General features: G+C 32.3%; 1 protein-coding gene and 1 long non-coding RNA gene across 3 annotated transcripts; one reads left to right on the top strand and one right to left on the bottom strand.

Moving 5' to 3' along the window:
- Nucleotides 3,934–15,766, top strand: LOC18599906 (translation initiation factor eIF-2B subunit epsilon). Of its 2 annotated transcripts, none has more exons than XM_007030095.2 (15): nt 3,934–4,294; nt 4,389–4,619; nt 5,409–5,723; nt 6,479–6,586; nt 7,283–7,469; nt 7,651–7,913; nt 8,662–8,791; nt 10,290–10,354; nt 10,649–10,909; nt 10,985–11,061; nt 11,629–11,720; nt 14,042–14,124; nt 14,751–14,822; nt 15,278–15,403; nt 15,508–15,766. In XM_007030095.2, exons 1-15 carry the CDS (start codon nt 4,157–4,159, stop codon nt 15,538–15,540), a joined length of 2,181 nt encoding a protein of 726 aa, XP_007030157.2. In that variant the 5' UTR covers nt 3,934–4,156; the 3' UTR covers nt 15,541–15,766. The 2 variants fall into 2 exon arrangements, with proteins under 2 accessions (XP_007030157.2, XP_007030159.2); XM_007030097.2 differs by having other exon boundaries at nt 10,293–10,354.
- LOC18599907 lies at nt 15,848–16,864 on the bottom strand. Its single transcript, XR_001928177.1, has 2 exons — nt 16,620–16,864; nt 15,848–16,079 (listed from the first exon to the last, which is right to left on the bottom strand). It is a non-coding gene; the product is annotated as an uncharacterized LOC18599907 (long non-coding RNA).

The following is a 17,486-nucleotide window of genomic DNA, read 5'->3' on the forward strand; positions in this document are numbered from 1 at the left end:
AAGAAAGGGTAATAAAATACAGCCAAGGAATACAAATCAAGATATATCATTTAAATCAAGGCCGTTCAGTTATTGACGGATTTTATCGTATGGTAAATCGAGCGGTTCTGATAAATGTTCCAGTGTGATACAGGGTGTAGGGGAATATGGTAGTTAAGAGAATAGTAACGCACGTAACAACTTTTACCTCTCCCACCCTTTTTGAACAGATTTAAAAGTAGCGGCTTTTATAAAGTAAACTAATGGTTTATTACTAGAAATAATTAGTGAGAGAATCTCCTAATTAATCTTGTCATATGATTATTATGTCTAATCACTCGGCTTGGACATATGTCTATTACAGCAAATAAAAATAATTTTAAATTAACAAAAACAAATCAATCACTACTTTTTTAATAAAAACAATATAAATAAATTCTTCAATACTGTTATTATAAGAATTATTTATGTAAGAAATAATATAAATAACATCTTTCAACTTTTTGTAATATTTGGTTACAAATTCGTGTTGTTGTGTGTTAGAAATTAGCCTGCTTACTTATTACAACTCTTTGTTATGTGTTTAAATTTTTTATTATATATTATTAACTTTATAACTTTTTGTTACATTTTATAATTTTTTATTTTTGTTACTTGTGACAAACAAAATTAGCCAAAAAATTGTAAAAATGAAAAAAAATTATATAACAGAAAATGTAATATGAAACAAAAAATTGTAATACATAATAAAAATTCGTAAAATATAACAAAAAGTTATAACACATAACAAAAAATTATAATATATAACAAAAACTCATTATACCAAATAATTATAAAGAATTTTGAACAAATAATAATAGTTTGTAACACATAACAAAATAATAAAATAAGTAACAAAAAAAATATTGTAACACTGCATGAAGTTGTAACAAGTAACAAATTATAAAAAAATTTATTAGCAAGATTGGCAGACTTATTTATTAAGATTTCATTTAGTTGCTATTTTATTATTTATTATTATTATTTTTAATTAATAAATAATAAACAGCAAATAGTTAAAAAAGTATCATTCAGAATAATTAAATAAAATTAGTGAAAAATTTCACAATTTTATACACGTGTATCTTAGTTGTTCTTTGGAAATTTTATAGTGGAAGGTTAGGGTGTATTGTACCATAACTTATGATGCTGAAAAGGACTACACTAGAATAAGGAGAATCAGCGTATTATTTAATTAATTTACTAACAAGTGTTGCACGTGATCTGATTCTGACGTCTGATCTGATCTGATTTGATCTATGTTAACGCTATTTAACCTTAAATCAAAACAAGTCTCACGAGCAATCTCCCCTCTTTTAGATGGCCACGGACCTTGCCATAAAGTTGTTCTACCTTTGCCGTTTCTTTCTATCCGTCTGCTATTCTTTTATCTCATTCTTACATGCCTTTCTGTTCATTTGTCAGGGTACATTGAATCCAAGCTGGATTTAATTTTGCAATAATTGCCAATTGCTTAACGGAGTGTTAATTACGTAAAGAAGATTAAAAATTCAGTTTAAAATTTGCTACTACATGGCTATGTAAGTATAAGCTGCTGCCTAAAGTTTTGACTTGATTGATGATTGTGATGTTGTTGTTATCCCGACAATATTGTAGTCAATTTTATTTAAGGTCATCAAAGCCATGGCATGTTATTATATGATAATCATATCAATTTGATTGTAACTTATAAGCTTTTATAGTTATCAATAAGTAGATGTTTATACCTTTATTATATATAAAGGTATATTCCTTTTACTAAAGTAATTTTTTTTATATAAAATATTCTCATATCATATGAACTTTAGATCTAGTATGGAAAGAGAAATGCAATTATAGCAAATTACTAAAACAACATTTTAATTAAAATGGTTAAATTTGAAATCCCAACTTAAAAATATTGAATTTGAATCTTGAAATGGACGATTTAAGTTTATGATTTGGGAAAATGTTATTTCTAATTATATAATTTAAGATCACATATATATATATATATATATATATATATGAATTATTTAAGTTGATTCATTGGTCAAACATACTAAAAAAAGGCATTAAAAAAAATCTACTTGTATTTGATGGGAACAGCTCTAGAATTTTGTTGCTACATGTTTGTGCTTATTTGGATCGGTATCATTGAATGGCATTTAGCATAAACTATATATTAGCAAGCTTCGTGGATGGATGCATTTGGTTATGTTGTTTTATTATCCATTAATCCATGATCTGATGTCTCTCTTTTATTGATTTGCCCCTGAAATTTAATTAAGATATTAGCAAACACTTAACCATGTCATAGTAATAATAGAACAAAAAAAATGACATGTTAAATTGAATTTTTCAATCCACTAATAATATTGTTGATAAGAAATATTGGGTGTCTTGTTGGACCAATTTGGTGATGGGTCGCCATCATTGAATCCACCATTAAATGCTATTTATGAGCAACTTTCAGCTAAATTTGGTAGATGGGCATGCTATAAACTAGAAAACATTGTTACTTAATGGTATAATACCTAAAAAATCTTTTCAATTATTTAAAAAAATTCAAATGTCACTTATCATTTTATACCACTTGATATTGATGTGGTGTGTTGACGTAAATAATATGACATATATGATATTTTTTACTTTTCATATTATCATTATGTGAATATAAAATAATAAATAACATTATGATTAATGATAGTTANATACCTTATTTAATTTAAATTTTGAAAATAGGTAAGAGTTTGTTTGTTAATAAACTCTTAAGTTCTAATTAAGTTCAAACCATTTTGTGAGTGTTTTCTAGATGTCAAGCAACAATGGCATAATGTCAGGAAGCCTTGGCATCTTTCACCTAATTATGGGTTCAAAGTTACGGCATAGGCCATTGATGTTTAAAGCTACCCAACATCATGTGAAATTTTTATGATGTTAGGAATCTTTAGCACCTTTCACTTTATATAGTTTTGACGTTGAAGTTTCAAATCATGACAATCTCATTGTTATCTTGATAATAAAAAATTATTTAATTTAAATAATAATAATAAATAAAATTTATATTAATTAAATGATTTTTTAAAAAACTTTGATATAAATTATAAAGGCATAATATTTGAAAAATTTCTTAAATTATTTAAAAATTATTATTTTTAAATATTTTTATGTTTAATCAAGTTTTTATATTTTTATTTTAAGTTAAATAAATTTTTATATTTTTATTTTGAGTCAAATAATATTTTATAATTAATGATTGATTTAGTTAAAATATCACTTATTGTTTTATGTTATATAGTATTGATGTAGCATTAATGTGACATGTTGATATATTATAACAGATAATGATATGACTTATTAATATGATATGATGATATAATCATATCACATTTTTCATTTTTCATATTAGTACTTATAAAATGATAAGGGTTATTTTGATTAATGATAATTAATTAACTATTTGTTATAAAAATTAATTTATTTTAAAACAAAAATATAAAAACTTGATTGAATGTAAAAAAAAAATAAAAATTTCTTTAAAGTTTTTTAAATAGTTCAAGAAATTTTTGGAGCATTATGTCAATTCTAAATCATATAAATATGACTCTTGGACCTTCGAAAATAATTGATTTGAAAACGGTCCAAAAATGGACTTATTAGGACAACAAAAAACGTGCTTCAAGAATAAGACAGACACACAGCAAATTACTAGACTATCAATCTATCATCAGTTCTGTATAAGAAGGGCTTTAAATTGGGCTTTCTCTTCGGTCCTTAACCCTGTTACAAACTCAGATCCAATCCATTATCTTTAAACCTTTTCTTTTTGGGCTTTGCACTGGGAATATGGGTCGGATTAATGGATCCAAATCCACTATTATAGCCTTAATTTTGAAATTAAGTTAATTGAAAATTTCAATTACACTGGCAAAAGCTGTCTGTTAAATTATGTCTAGCCAAAACCCCAAAAATCATCTTCGAACACTGTTCTCTTCTCTCCTTCAAGCTTGAAAGCCCTCAACTGGGGTTTTTGAATTTTTAAAATTAGTTTCCTAATTAACGGATTTTTTCTTTCCGCCCAATTTTCATTCTATTAACTTCAGTTTAATAATCTTCGTGAAGAAGAAGAACAAGAAGAAGAGGAAGGACTGGAGAGATGGTTGCACAGAAAAAGGGCGCAACCGCTAGGGTGTCGGAGGACCCCGAGGAGCTCGCACGTCATCCATTGCAAGCCATTCTTTTAGCCGATAGCTTCACCACCAAGTTCCGTCCAATCACCCTTGAACGCCCCAAGGTATCCGTATAAAAATCCGTATTTATATTCGTATACTTATTTACTCAAAGGTTGTTAATTGTTTTAGTTATGAACATCATTTCTTTTGTTGAAGGTGTTGTTACCATTAGCGAATATCCCGATGATAGACTACACATTAGCGTGGCTTGAATCCGCGGGAGTGGAGGAGGTTTTTGTGTTCTGCTGTGCTCATTCGAAACAAGTCATTGATTATTTGGAGAGTTCGGATTGGTCTTCTCAGCCAAATTTTTTGGTTACAACGATCGAATCTCACAATTCCATTAGTGCTGGTGATGCTTTGCGTTTGATTTACGAACGCCATGTGGTAATGTTGTATTTTTTAGTCTTTTTCAGAAATGTGTTAATAAGATTGAAATGCATTTTAATTGAAATTAAACACTGTCAAGTAATGTGGAAAATCTACTTCATAAGGTTGTTGAAATTTAAAGAATCATTGCACCAGTTTGTTCACAGGTGCTTCTGGAGAATAGAAACAAATATTATAGAAAGCAAATGTCTAATGAATACCAAATTATCCAACACCATGTTAAAATTTTTCGACTGCCAAAATCCATGTGAAATTGACAACAGGCTTATGTTTTAATTAGAAACTCTTGGATTATCATTACAACTTTGGCATGACTTGAAGGCCTATGGATGTAGCTATCGGCTTGCCTCTTGTGTGATGTTTGGGTCCTACGTTTCTGTTGCCTAGACTATGCAGATGCGTTAATGTTGGAATTTGGAGCATTGAGCTATTAATCTTTGACCATCATGGATCACCTCTAATTAAATGTGAACAGTCACCATCATTAGCATTTCACAGTCATTGCTGTGGGCAGTTAACGTTTTTTCTTTTCTCTTTTTTTTGTTTTTTTAAATGTAGACAAGTTTTCTATGTAAAGGTAATGAGGACCACATTACTAGAGTTCTTTTTGGTTGAACCTCATTTCTCAATAGGTTTAGATCTTTTGTAGAGTTTATAGTTGGGATGCTGCTTTTTTTTGTAGATTTGTGGTGATTTATAATCTCATGTTTGGACCTTCCTTACAACATTCATGATTTGGAGCTTGTTTCACTCATTACCTCCTGTTTTTTCTTCTTATCTTTTCAGATACATGGAGATTTTGTTCTTATTAGTGGAGATACAGTGAGCAACATGTCACTTACTCAGGCACTTCAAGAACATAAGGAGAGAAGGAAAAAGGACGCCAATGCAATAATGACCATGGTTGTTAAACAGTCAAAGCCTTCTCCAATTACTCAGCAGTCTAGACTTGGCACTGATGAACTCTTTATGGCTATAAATCCCGACACGAAACAGCTTTTATGTTATGAGGATAAAGCAGAATATTCAAAAGGGTTTATATCTCTTGACAAAACACTGATAGCTGATAATCCTTCTACCGTTCTGCACAATGATAAGCAGGTTCATTCTTCAGATCATCCCATGAAATTCTCTGGTTGTTTTTCAGATTACCCTTTATGCCATCATTAATTCTTCTCACACACAGACACTAAAAGGGAAGTTGTTAATATGTTAGTGAAAAATTTGATCTTTTTTTGGTTTTGGTGTAACTCTTTGCAAATTTTAGTTGCTTCTCATGGTAGTGAACAGAATCATTTCTAAATAATGATAACATAGATATAATGTGTGTGAACTTTTACTTGGTTGGCAAGTTTTTGATGCCATAAAATTCTTGCTTATTTCAATTTATAGGTAGCAGTCAATATGTCTGTTTCTGTGCTACTATATATTTGTTATGAAGTTGTTTGCTTATCTCCAATGGCTTTTTGTAACAATACTTTGTTCTTCATTCATTATTCACTCTGAAATTTTGATACATTTTATTGTAGACAGTCTTTACCCTCTTTCTCTATAGGGTTTTAACTGTTTTGATTGGCACTTTGATTCTCCCAGAATTAGAAAGAATTTTAAACCTTGACTTCAACCTAGGCCCATTTTAAGATTCTAACTTTTTCCATGCTACAACACTTGAAACCTTTTGCTACTGGTACCTGCATTTGTAAACAATGTCTTTCAGTTGGTGACATTATTCAATAGCCCAAATTCTTTATTTTCATTTTAACATGTTACCTGGATAAAGGTTAAACATATATGATATATGCTATTTCTCTTTAGTCGATAATTGTTCACTAAATAGTTAGGTGTTGGTTTTGCAGGATTGTTATATTGACATATGCTCTGAAGAAGTACTAAGTCTTTTTACAGACAATTTTGACTATCAACATCTACGACGTCATTTTGTAAAAGGATTGCTGGTTGATGATGTACGTGCTACGTATTAGACTCTTTTATCATCCCTTGCCTACAACAAAAAGAAAATATGTGCATGAACACAAAGGAAAGTTAAAAAAAATAAGACATGGAAGAACTGGGAGGGTTGTCTTTATACACCCAAATGTCTGGATAAGCATAACCATATGATAGCTGTGCAGGAAGCTTTATTCTAGATCTTTGCATTAGAATTTAGAAAGCAACTTTTTTTTTCCCCTAAACTATCATGCTTCCTTTAATTTTATATTTTTTCATGCAAGCATCTTTGCTTATTTTACTGCTCCTTGGATTAGGTAAACATGTGTTGCAACTTCATAAAAACAATGAATTATTGTTTCTTCACTAAATGTAGGCATTTGTAGTCATTATAATGCTCAGTTTTAATTGGTATATTTATACCCCTAAATACTGATAAATTCACAAAAATATAAATATCAACAAAATTACAGGAATTATAGAAATTCCTAGGATTTTGGAATGAAAGTTACATACATTTATGTGTATCTTAGTATAATGCTATGCAAGTAACATACAAAAATGTCATACATGGTATATGATGTAGTACTTATGATAAACAGAAGCATAGAACTTGAGAAATATTCCATTTGCTAATTGCGACTAGACTGAATATTGTAAGATTCAGTATGTTATTGCTTTCCAGTCCTAACGCTAATTATTTACGGCTGCAGATTATGGGTTACAAGATTTTTACTCATGAAATTCACTCAAGTTATGCGGCTAGGATAGATAACTTTCGAAGCTATGATACCATTAGCAAGGACATAATTCAGAGGTGGACTTATCCATTTGTGCCAGATGTACTCTGTGGAAATTCTGCAATAAGAGTTGAGAGGCGGGGAACTTACCGAGCATCAGGTATAGGTAGAAAGGAATTAAGGTTTTGTATTTGACTGCAATAAAAATTTTCACACTTTAAATGTGTAGGTTTGCATCACTAATATTTTTACCTATTTGATTTGTTTTTTATTGAGGAATTTCACTGGAAGTGGTTAAATTAACATTTTCTTTTTCTTATAACTTTTTTTTTTTTTTTCAGAAATCACACTGTCACGTTCTGCACAAATAGGTCCATTCATTGTCATTGGACAAGGCACCGAAATAGGGAATGACACAAAAATCTCTCATTCTGTCATTGGAGAAGGGTGTACTATTGGATCAAATGTTACAATAGAAGGCTCCTATATATGGAATAATGTTACCATTGAAGATGGCTGTGAATTAAGGCATGCAATAGTATGTGATGGCGTGACAATGAAGTCAGGAGCAGTTTTGGAACCTGGTGTTGTTTTATCTTTCAAGGTATGCATCCCTTCAAACATTTTAGATCCATTGTTGACGTGTCAAATCTTATAATATTATTATAAGGATTAGTTTCAAATAAATGGTTATATGCTGTCATAAGGAGTTGCATCATGCCCCAAGATATATGCTGGTTCAAATATTAATAAGTGATTTAGACTAAAATTTTGGGATATATTGCAGCAATATCATTATGAGCTGTCTCCCAACTGAAGTAACTCAAAACTTTTGAGTTTTGTTGGCCTTGTTCTCATTCCTGTCTGGAATGCAGCTTCTAATTTCTTGCTACTATTGAAACATCAGGTCAACCAGATTTACTCTTTGTGGGATTTAAAACGTTTTACTATGTATGCACAAAAAAGGCTCTACTTAAAATGTTAGTAATTGCTATATGAGTAATTATTATTTTTTGTGGTTATGCTTTATCCTCCTTTAATACAATGTCATGTCTTATTACAAAAGTCAATCTAATCCCTACCCTTCCCAAAGTCCTAGCTACACCCTTTGAGTTTGTTTATTATTATCTGTTTTGCAACCTACCCATGGTCATTCTCGCTCTTCTCCCAGGTCCTATTGTTAATGGAAGCCGGAGGTTCGAAAATGTATGCCTAATATAGATCCTTGTGTTTTCCTTTTTCTTATACATTCATCAACATTTTCTCCAGTTAATAATGCTTTTTCTATAGTTCAAAGGAATTGTTCCTTCTTATTTGTTGATTGCAAGAGATCTTAACTTTCTTTTCTCCAGGTTGTAGTTGGACAACAGTTTGTTGTTCCTGCATATTCAATGGTTTCTTTACTTCAACAGCCAACCCAGCAAGATAGTGATGAGGAATTGGAATATGCTGACAGTAGTAGTGGCAATGTAGAGCTTCCATGTAAGTTCCAAGCATATATAAGTTCCTAATTTCTTCTCTTGCTTTTTTTGTTTTTTAAAACAATTGTTTAAGGTCTTCAGCGGATACTGTGATACTGCAACTTGATTTTATTTTAAACATAGCACATGAGGTCTACTTATTTGTCCACTTTATATCAATGAAATCTCATCTAACATATTATGTGTCTAGAATCTATAGATATGACATATTATGGGCTGGTACTTTGTAGTGACAAATGAAGAAGCCTTTCCAATATCATGCAGGTTTATGGATTTAGATATATCAGTCAGAACTAATTTCTTCGTTGATCTATTCTTTCTTTCAGTTGAGGGCAGTGTTTTATTTTTCTAGTTCTTTTGGTTGTCACTATTTGCAGTCTATCTTGTATATACTTGACATCGGTGCCTGAGACATATTGTTTCAACTTTTTTCTTGGAAATAAAATTTTGCAATTTATTTATAACTGATAAGCAACCAGAGCTTTATGCACCTTTTTCTTGCAAAAAAGTACATGGGAGTTAGACTCAAGAGTCTATTTTCAAATTTAATTAAAACTACCATTCTTCTGTTCTTTATCATCTTTGAAATTCTTGCTCTTGTATATATCCCCTTTATGAAGTTTCCCCGTAATAGATAAAAAAATAAAAAGGCAATATAAGACACATATAACCAAAAGAAACAGGAAATGTGTTGGAATTGGTTGCATATAGCGAAGTGTTTTGATGTCTAAGAGAAGGATGCTTGTCCTGCTGAAAGAAATTCTATTGAGTGGTGGTGGTGTTGAGTATTTGCAGTTACAATATTGTATGTGCGTAAATGTGGTCTGAATGAGAATTGCCCTGTAAGAAGGTGGGATTCTAGTCATTCGGCATAATTTGAGAGAAAGTTGTCCGAAGTGGTTTCATTATGGACAGCATAGGTGTAGGAATATGCTGATTAGGTTTGGTTGAATGGGTGAAAACTAATGACAGAACACAAATCACTTTGGTTGAAACTTGTGGAAAATGATTTGATTCTGTGCATATTGTTCAAAAAAAAAAAATTATGTGGTTTGTCCTACCTTTGACTACAGTGAGGTTAGTTGGCTTGAGTCTAATTTTTGTCATTTGCTGTGTCTGATTCTTTGAGATGCTATTTGCATTGCATTTTTTAGTTGTTTCCTTATTTGTTTTATACTTCCAGATTACATGGTTAGTACTGCCTTTCTCGCTTCCTCTTGGTATAAAATATTGGTGCACATGGATATGGAGATGTGGAGTTTCTCTCTGCTGCTAAGGAAGTAGAAATGAAATATAGCTTGATTTTGGTTATTGTTTTTGGCAGAGTTCTTTATATTTCAGCACATACCTCTTTCTATGTACTGTTTATTGATTGATAATTTGTGCCCATGATCTTTTTTCTTTTATACTTGTGGTAAGCTATGGTTTATCTTCTGTAAAAGAGAGATCTTTATCATTATATCTCCGTATAGAAGTTAACAAAGCAATTATTGATGCAGCAGCTAAATTGAATGGGGATATAACATCTGATTTGTCCGAGACACGACATGGGCCCACATCTGAGGTTAGATCTTTGGCTTGCTTCTGATATTACTTTAAGGCATTGTTACTGGTTTCGCTTGCAAATTGGTGCAGAGTGAATATGGAGAAAGTATGAATTAATAATGTAATTCAAGAGTATTGTGAAATAGGAAAAAAAAATTCATGATTTATCTATCTTGATATTATTAAATAGCATATCATGTTGAGTATGAATGTGTCTATGACATAGACTTTTGTTTATCTCTTTCTCTCTCTCACACGCTTCTTTGGCAATTAAATAATAACCCTCATGATGCAATTGTATATGGATTATCAGCTTGGTACCGGTGGAGTTGGTTATATTTGGTCAATCTTTGAAGGAGGGCATGATGAGGAATGGAGGCATTCAGTTGCACCCATTCCCACAGATAAACTGGCAAAGATAATGCTAGATAAAGATGAGGATGAGGAATTGTTAACTCAAGATGGCAATGTTCTCTCACCTTCAGGAGAGCTGAAATCTGATTCTGATGCTAATGATTCCGAAGATGGTGATAATGAAGGCTCTAGAGATGACTATGTTTCCTTTGAGAAAGAGGTAGTGTTTTGACTGGATTGCTGGTAATAGGATGTAGTGCAAAGAATTATTTACAGTTTCCATTCTGGTTTGCAGGTGGAAGCGACTTTTTTAAGGGCTGTTCATGAAAATGTCAAAGTAGACCATGTAATCTTAGAGGTGAATGCACTTCGGTAAGTTCTGTTTATTTAAATCTCTGAGCAAGTCAAGGCCGTAAACCTAGTGATGGACCTCACAACTAAAATTTTTTAATCTTTTCCTAAATTGTCTCTGTTAAAAGTCCTCTCCTTTTACATTATTTGAAAGTATAAAACCTAAAATTGGAACTTTTCCAAAAATGGATATAGTTTGTATCATGTAAGTTTTGCTGTTAACAATGGCTCTTCTTTTTGCTATTGCTTATCATGGTTTACGGGTGCATGTTAAAATGGCTTCTTATTTAGCAGGGCCACATTTTTTTTTGAGTTATATTTTGTCTGATTCAGCCTTGTTTATCCCTCCTAGTCTGATGCCTGTTTAGCAACAGAAAGGTGCTTGACAAGTTCAACGGAATTACCACTTATCTCTCACAGACCATCCTTGATTCCATCTCCCTGGGGGGATCGCCAATAACTTTTAGCATTGATTTTCTTCTTTTATTGCTTCAAAGATCTGTTCAGACTGAACTTTTGTTGTAATTCTCATTGAAGATTAGTTATGGACTAATATGTTGCCTGACTTGTTTCCTACTATTTCTTCAGATTGTCTTACAACATGGCATCTGTGGATTGTGCTGGAGCAATATTTTACTCAATGATGAAATTGGCAGTAGAATCTCCACATAGCTCTTCTAGTAAGTGTATTATTAACGTATTCATTTCTTTTCGTTTAATTTGTTTTTCTTTCATGGCTAGTCTGGTGGCACTATCTTTTACACTGAATTGATGCAAAGAAACCCGATTTGATCATGCATGCTTAAATGATTGAATTCAATATTCATACGGATGCATATCTGTACACACAAGTAGGCTTCTAGCTTCCATTTTTACAGACCTAAAAATTGCAAAGCGGTTGTAATGGTCACATTAGTGGACAGTGAGTTGTTTGCATCTAAAAAATTTTGATCTAACTCATCCATCCTAGGAGCCCCAAATTACAGCATTTTCTAAATTATTATAGCACCATTAACCAATTCCTTCTTGTCATGAATGTTGGTCTCATTGGAATGCTAGATGGGGGTGAATAATACTAAAAATTTTAAGATCAGTCTTTTTTGAATTGCAGACTTTTAATCAATTTGAGAGAGAGATTTAAAGCTTGTAGTGGCTAAAAGACACCAAGTAAGGAAGGGTAGAGAGAAGTGAACAATGCAAGAGAATTTATAGTGGTTTGGTACCCTTGACTTACATCCACTACCTTGATCTCTCAATCAAGGATTTTCAACCTAACTTCACTATTACAGTGGAATTAACAACTTCCACCAAACTTTTACAAAGTAAGCTTCTAACCTAAGCTTTAATCTCTTACAATGACTTTTAGAGTTCTTCCCACACTCTAAATTCTCAAGAAAAATGAGTACAATTTCTGTCTTTATAAATATGGAAAGATTACAAGTAAGCTCAAATACTTTTTCTAGAATAAAAATGCAGAGCAGGTGTTTTTGGTGTGAAGGATATTCGACTTTTTGCTCAAAATGGTTCGTTTTTGGTTCAATCACCCTTCTTTGACCGTTGGAGCTTCCTTTTATACTTGGAGGATAGATTTTATTGTTCAAAACAGATTCTAGTCGTTAGGGACAACTTTGATGCCATTTTAACCGTTATTTTGTCTTCTAGTATTTAAATTCAAATGGGTAGACAGAGTTTGGCTGACTGGTTACAGGCAGCTTTAATCGATTATAGCTTTTCTGTCTTACACTATCTTGCTGCTGTGTACTTTGCATTAACTGATTACAGGAGACTCTAACCGAGTAAGAGATCTCTGTTTTCATGATTCTTTACTCAGTAGACTTCCCTTAATTGGTTAACTCTCTCTTTAACTGATTGAAGCTTCACTTCCTTCAATCTTAACCGATTAACACAAGCTCTTATCAATTAAAAAACTTTTGAATTTGAATTTCTCTTTTTTGGCTCCCTTCAACAGTCATACTTATTTGAAATTTGAATTTTGGCGCTTGGAGGTTCTTCAAGTTTTGTGCTCTAATCGATTAACCCATGCCTTAACTGATTAGCACACTTCTGTTTTTCTTTGTCCGATACTTTCTTAATCAGTTAAGCCTAGTGCTAACAAATTAAGATTTTTTTATTTTGCTTCAACTTGTTACTCAGTTATGTCTTCACTAACCTTTTTCATCTTTCTCACTTTTACTGATTAACCTATCTATTTTGTGATCTTGCCTTTAAACACTAATATTATTGAGGAGGTTAAGTTTTTCCTCTACACTTAAATAGTGAAGTTAGACATTAATGAAAGAGGAATGTTATGTTATCATAAAAAACATATAAAGTCAACAATGATATGTTAGGTCTTAGTGATTTATATTCTTAATCTTTAAATCATGTTCAAGTCTGTTTACCATGGACCAAGTTTAGTGGTTGCATATTGATTTTGTAGTTCAATTTTAGTTGTCTTACTGGCAGTCACACATGATGTGTTCAAAACAACAATGATGATAGCCCTCTAATCTTCTCAGAAGTTGTGTAAAATCTTTGTTGACTTTATAATGCTGTTTCTTGATGATTTTGATTGGTCTGCTAGAGTGACAACACTGGTAGCATGGAGCCATATCCTTGGATTTAACTTGAAAAATTATTTGGAAAATGTTGAAGCTGTCTCCCATGTGTTAGCAGAATTGTTAGCCATGAGTGCAAATACTGTGCAGTATAGGACAGAAGTGGACAGTAGATGATTCTCCTAACTATACTTATTTTACCTTAATTGTCTTTTCTGCATTTCTGCTGAGTGGTTCAATTATTTCAGCTATGTATCTGCATAAATGTGCATGCTTGCGAATTGTCTATAATACAAGCGCACATCTTTCTCTTGTCAATCCTTTGATGCTCTTTCCCACTGAAAAAACACCAATAGATCAGTTTATCTTTTATTTTTGACATCAGCCTCCATGCTTAACATTTTTGTAACTACTAAGTAGTTTGTCTTCAATCTATTGCGCAGGTGAATTACATAGAAATGCTGCAGATGTGATCACGACATGGCAAAACCTTTTGAAGTCTTTCCTGCATGATATAGATGAGGAGGTTTGTGTTGTTGATCTGGCAGAAATTTCCATATGTTGTATCTGATTAAATAATAATTATAAGATGAAGAAAATAATATTTGTTGTGGACTGATACATCTAATTTCATTTTTTGTACCATTCATTAGATGGGTGGGGTAACTTCTCAGTTTTTGTACCATGTCAAAATCAATGCACACTTTTCCTGTCATCACTGCCTGTCTATCTATAACTGTAATTTTCTGGGGATTATCCTTGCCTTGTCATCAATCTAGACATGGCTAGAACTGATCTAAGATTCCTTATGTAAATGAGCCAAGCATTCATATTTGCTGATTTGACAAAATAAAGTTGGTGTGGTTCATGCCAAGACAGCAAATTTTAAACATTTGGCTCATTTTATTGGGGGAACATGAGGAAAATGATTTAAGGAACCTACAGAAAAGTCTTGTCCTTAGGCATTGTCATTTTGCCTGTTAATTGTTTATGCCCTTGTTATTTTGGCTATTAATTATGCCTCAATTTGGGATGGCTACTTTTGAATTTTGCGTTTTCGTCTGGAATTTTTTTAATCTCTATTTTGATTGATGAGCTTTAATGTGTACATATTCTAATTGTGCTAATATTTTTTATGGTATTGCCTGACAGATTGAGGTTATCTTGAAATTTGAAGAAATATGCCTGGAATCTGCGAAGGAGTTCTCCCCATTGTTTGCACAGGTATTTCTAATGATATACCTAGATGTAGTGGGGTTTAAATGTGTAGAGAGAGATAGGTTGATAAGATCTGGCTGGTAAGGTTTCACAAAGTTTCTGTAGCCAATCTCGCAATTAAATAGCTAACCTTTAAACGCTAAACAACTAATAGCATATTGTAATTACTCCATGATTTGTCTTAGTCAGTATTCAATAACCTTTTATGGTAAACCTGATTTGATTCATAAATGAGAATAGGTCCAGACCTAGACGGCAATAGCGGGGTAACTAGTCTAGCTCCTATGTTTAAGATGTCTTAATAGGTTGGTGATGAAATTTGCATGGCAATTGCCCTTTATTTGTGTATTTGCGTGCTTCTTGACTAGAGAAAGCAGCATGAGATCCAGATTAGTATACAAGAAAATGGAGCATATGAGTTTGAATGTAACATGCTGTTCATGTGATTTTTTCCTTCACAGATTTTGCATCTTCTTTATGATAAAGACATTCTAGAAGAAGATGCTATTTTAAGGTGGGCTGATGAGAAGGAAGGGGCAGATGAATCGGATAAAGTTTTTGTTCAGCGTGCAGAAAAGTTTCTACAGGTAAGAAATGAGCTAATAATGTCTATAAGGGTGTGCATCTGGCTTCTATGATTGTCAAATGAACATCACTGCTCTGCTCATGTATCCCCTGGCTTTTATTGTAGTGGTTGAGAGAGGCAGAAGAAGAAGAAGACTGAGACGGATCATGAGTGGCTGCTTTTCTCAAGGAATTCTTGCATGGCCAACCCTTGGTGCATTTTTGCAATTTTGCTTTCATGTGGCTAATAAAATAAATCTTCCAATTAGCCATCATGCATGTTGTATTGAAACAGTGCAAGCTGTCCATATATGCATATTAACTTATCCTGATGATTTTATAATTCTTTGTTTTTAACTAGTTTAATAATCTTTTTTTGTCTGACATTCAAAATTTCATAACTATTGCCTTTTCTTTTTTGTAGACGAAGAAAACAATGGTGTGCTAAAATAAATTAAACTCACAAATAAAAGTAGAATAGGCATTCAAATTAAACTCAGAGGCACATGTTTTAGAATTTTATTTGCATGTGCATAAATGGCGTCATAAATCTTGATTTACAACTAGAAAAGAAACAGAGTGACAGAAAAATGGAAAGGGGCTGATTAAAAAGGTCGTGGCCCAGGAGGTCCAGGTGGCCCACCGAACATTGGCCCACAGCAGCTTTCAAAGATGCAGCAACAGCACAGCACATAAAAACTACAAAAAAGAGAAAAGCAAAAAAAAAAGTTAGCCTAATAATAATAATAATAATAATAATAATATTAACATAAAAAAGCATGATAAAGAAGTGAAAATGCACTAATTACGAAAATTATTGATGATTCTCTTGATATAGGTGGAAATGTTTCTTAAATATTTGAGCTCAAATTGTGATCCAGTTTAATGTACTATTTCATATATTCACTTTTAAGTTCATGCAGACCACATATAGAACTTGTGTTATATAAATTAATAATTATTTATAACAGGAAACAAAAGAACTAAGCTCAAGTGCAGCATTACTTTAGAAATATGAATTTGATTTAAGGATTTTGTTTTTTACATAAATTAACTATATATTGGTAATTTTTTCCTTTCTTAAGAATTGATGGTGTTAGGAATCCAAGCAACTCTAGCAATATTATCAAACAGCAACATACTACAAACTCAATTTAATCTCGCAAGAACAACATGATCATTATCAAGCAACATAACCCAATGGCTAGCTTTGGGAATGAAATGATACCAACAACTCACCATGAAGATATAAGACGGCAAATACCACCACAAAGAAAATCAAAGCAGCCACATATTCCGGGAGGCCCTGGCGGTCCTCCTGGCGGCGGTCCCCATCCTGGTGGCGGCATCTCTCTTTCTCTTTCTTTTCTCCTCTTTACCCTCTCTCTCTAGAAACGTAATGAAGATGATGAAATTGAACAATGCATGTAGTTGTATATTTATACACTTAAATCCAATAGAAAGGAAAGGAACTTCCTGGCTAAGGATTCCTGAAAGTTCCTAGTGTACCCGGTGTTGGACCAGTAAGTATAATACCATCTGCTATTCTTACTTTCAAGTTCCACCTACTCTTCAAACTTGAAACAGTTTGTGTGCAAAACGTGGATGCCTTCAAATCATGGCCATCAACACAGTACACATGGAATTGGGTCATTGTTATTATTGGCAAGTGCAACAAATTGGGAGGAAAGAATGAACATATTTTGTGATGAACTTCTAGTAGACAAAGTGATTTTTACTTTTGGAATTGAATATATGGGCACGAGCGGTTTACCGGTACAATATAAAAATGTTTATAATTATTGTAAGCATTGGCATGCTATTCCAAGATAATGTTTAATCTGTGGGCTACAACCATGTGATCAGGCTGGACTTAACTAAATACTTGTGATGAAATTGGTTGGCATTTAGTACCTAATTGATAATCAAATGATTATATATATATATATGAATATGATTTGGTGATAATTAAAACCAACCAGCAGACTGTTGTAGCCATTTAGGTAGGCGTGTCGGCAATATGCTTTGCTTATCTGTTAAGTCTCCAATTCATTCTTAGACAGTGTAAATGGAAAAAATTGCTTCACACTTTAGATTCAAATAATT

Source organism: Theobroma cacao, chromosome 5 (genome assembly GCF_000208745.1).
Source record: "Theobroma cacao cultivar B97-61/B2 chromosome 5, Criollo_cocoa_genome_V2, whole genome shotgun sequence".
NCBI classification, from domain to species: Eukaryota; Viridiplantae; Streptophyta; class Magnoliopsida; order Malvales; family Malvaceae; genus Theobroma; species Theobroma cacao.

What these genes read in the sequence shown, in the direction of transcription:
- LOC18599906 (XM_007030095.2), top strand. Translation starts at nt 4,157, where the DNA reads ATGGTTGCACAGAAAAAGGGCGCAACCGCTAGGGTGTCGGAGGACCCC. An exon ending in TGATTTACGAACGCCATGTG is followed by an intron (nt 4,620 to 5,408) that starts GTAATGTTGTAT and finishes TTATCTTTTCAG; the next exon opens with ATACATGGAGATTTTGTTCT. An exon ending in ATCTCCACATAGCTCTTCTA is followed by an intron (nt 11,721 to 14,041) that starts GTAAGTGTATTA and finishes TCTATTGCGCAG; the next exon opens with GTGAATTACATAGAAATGCT.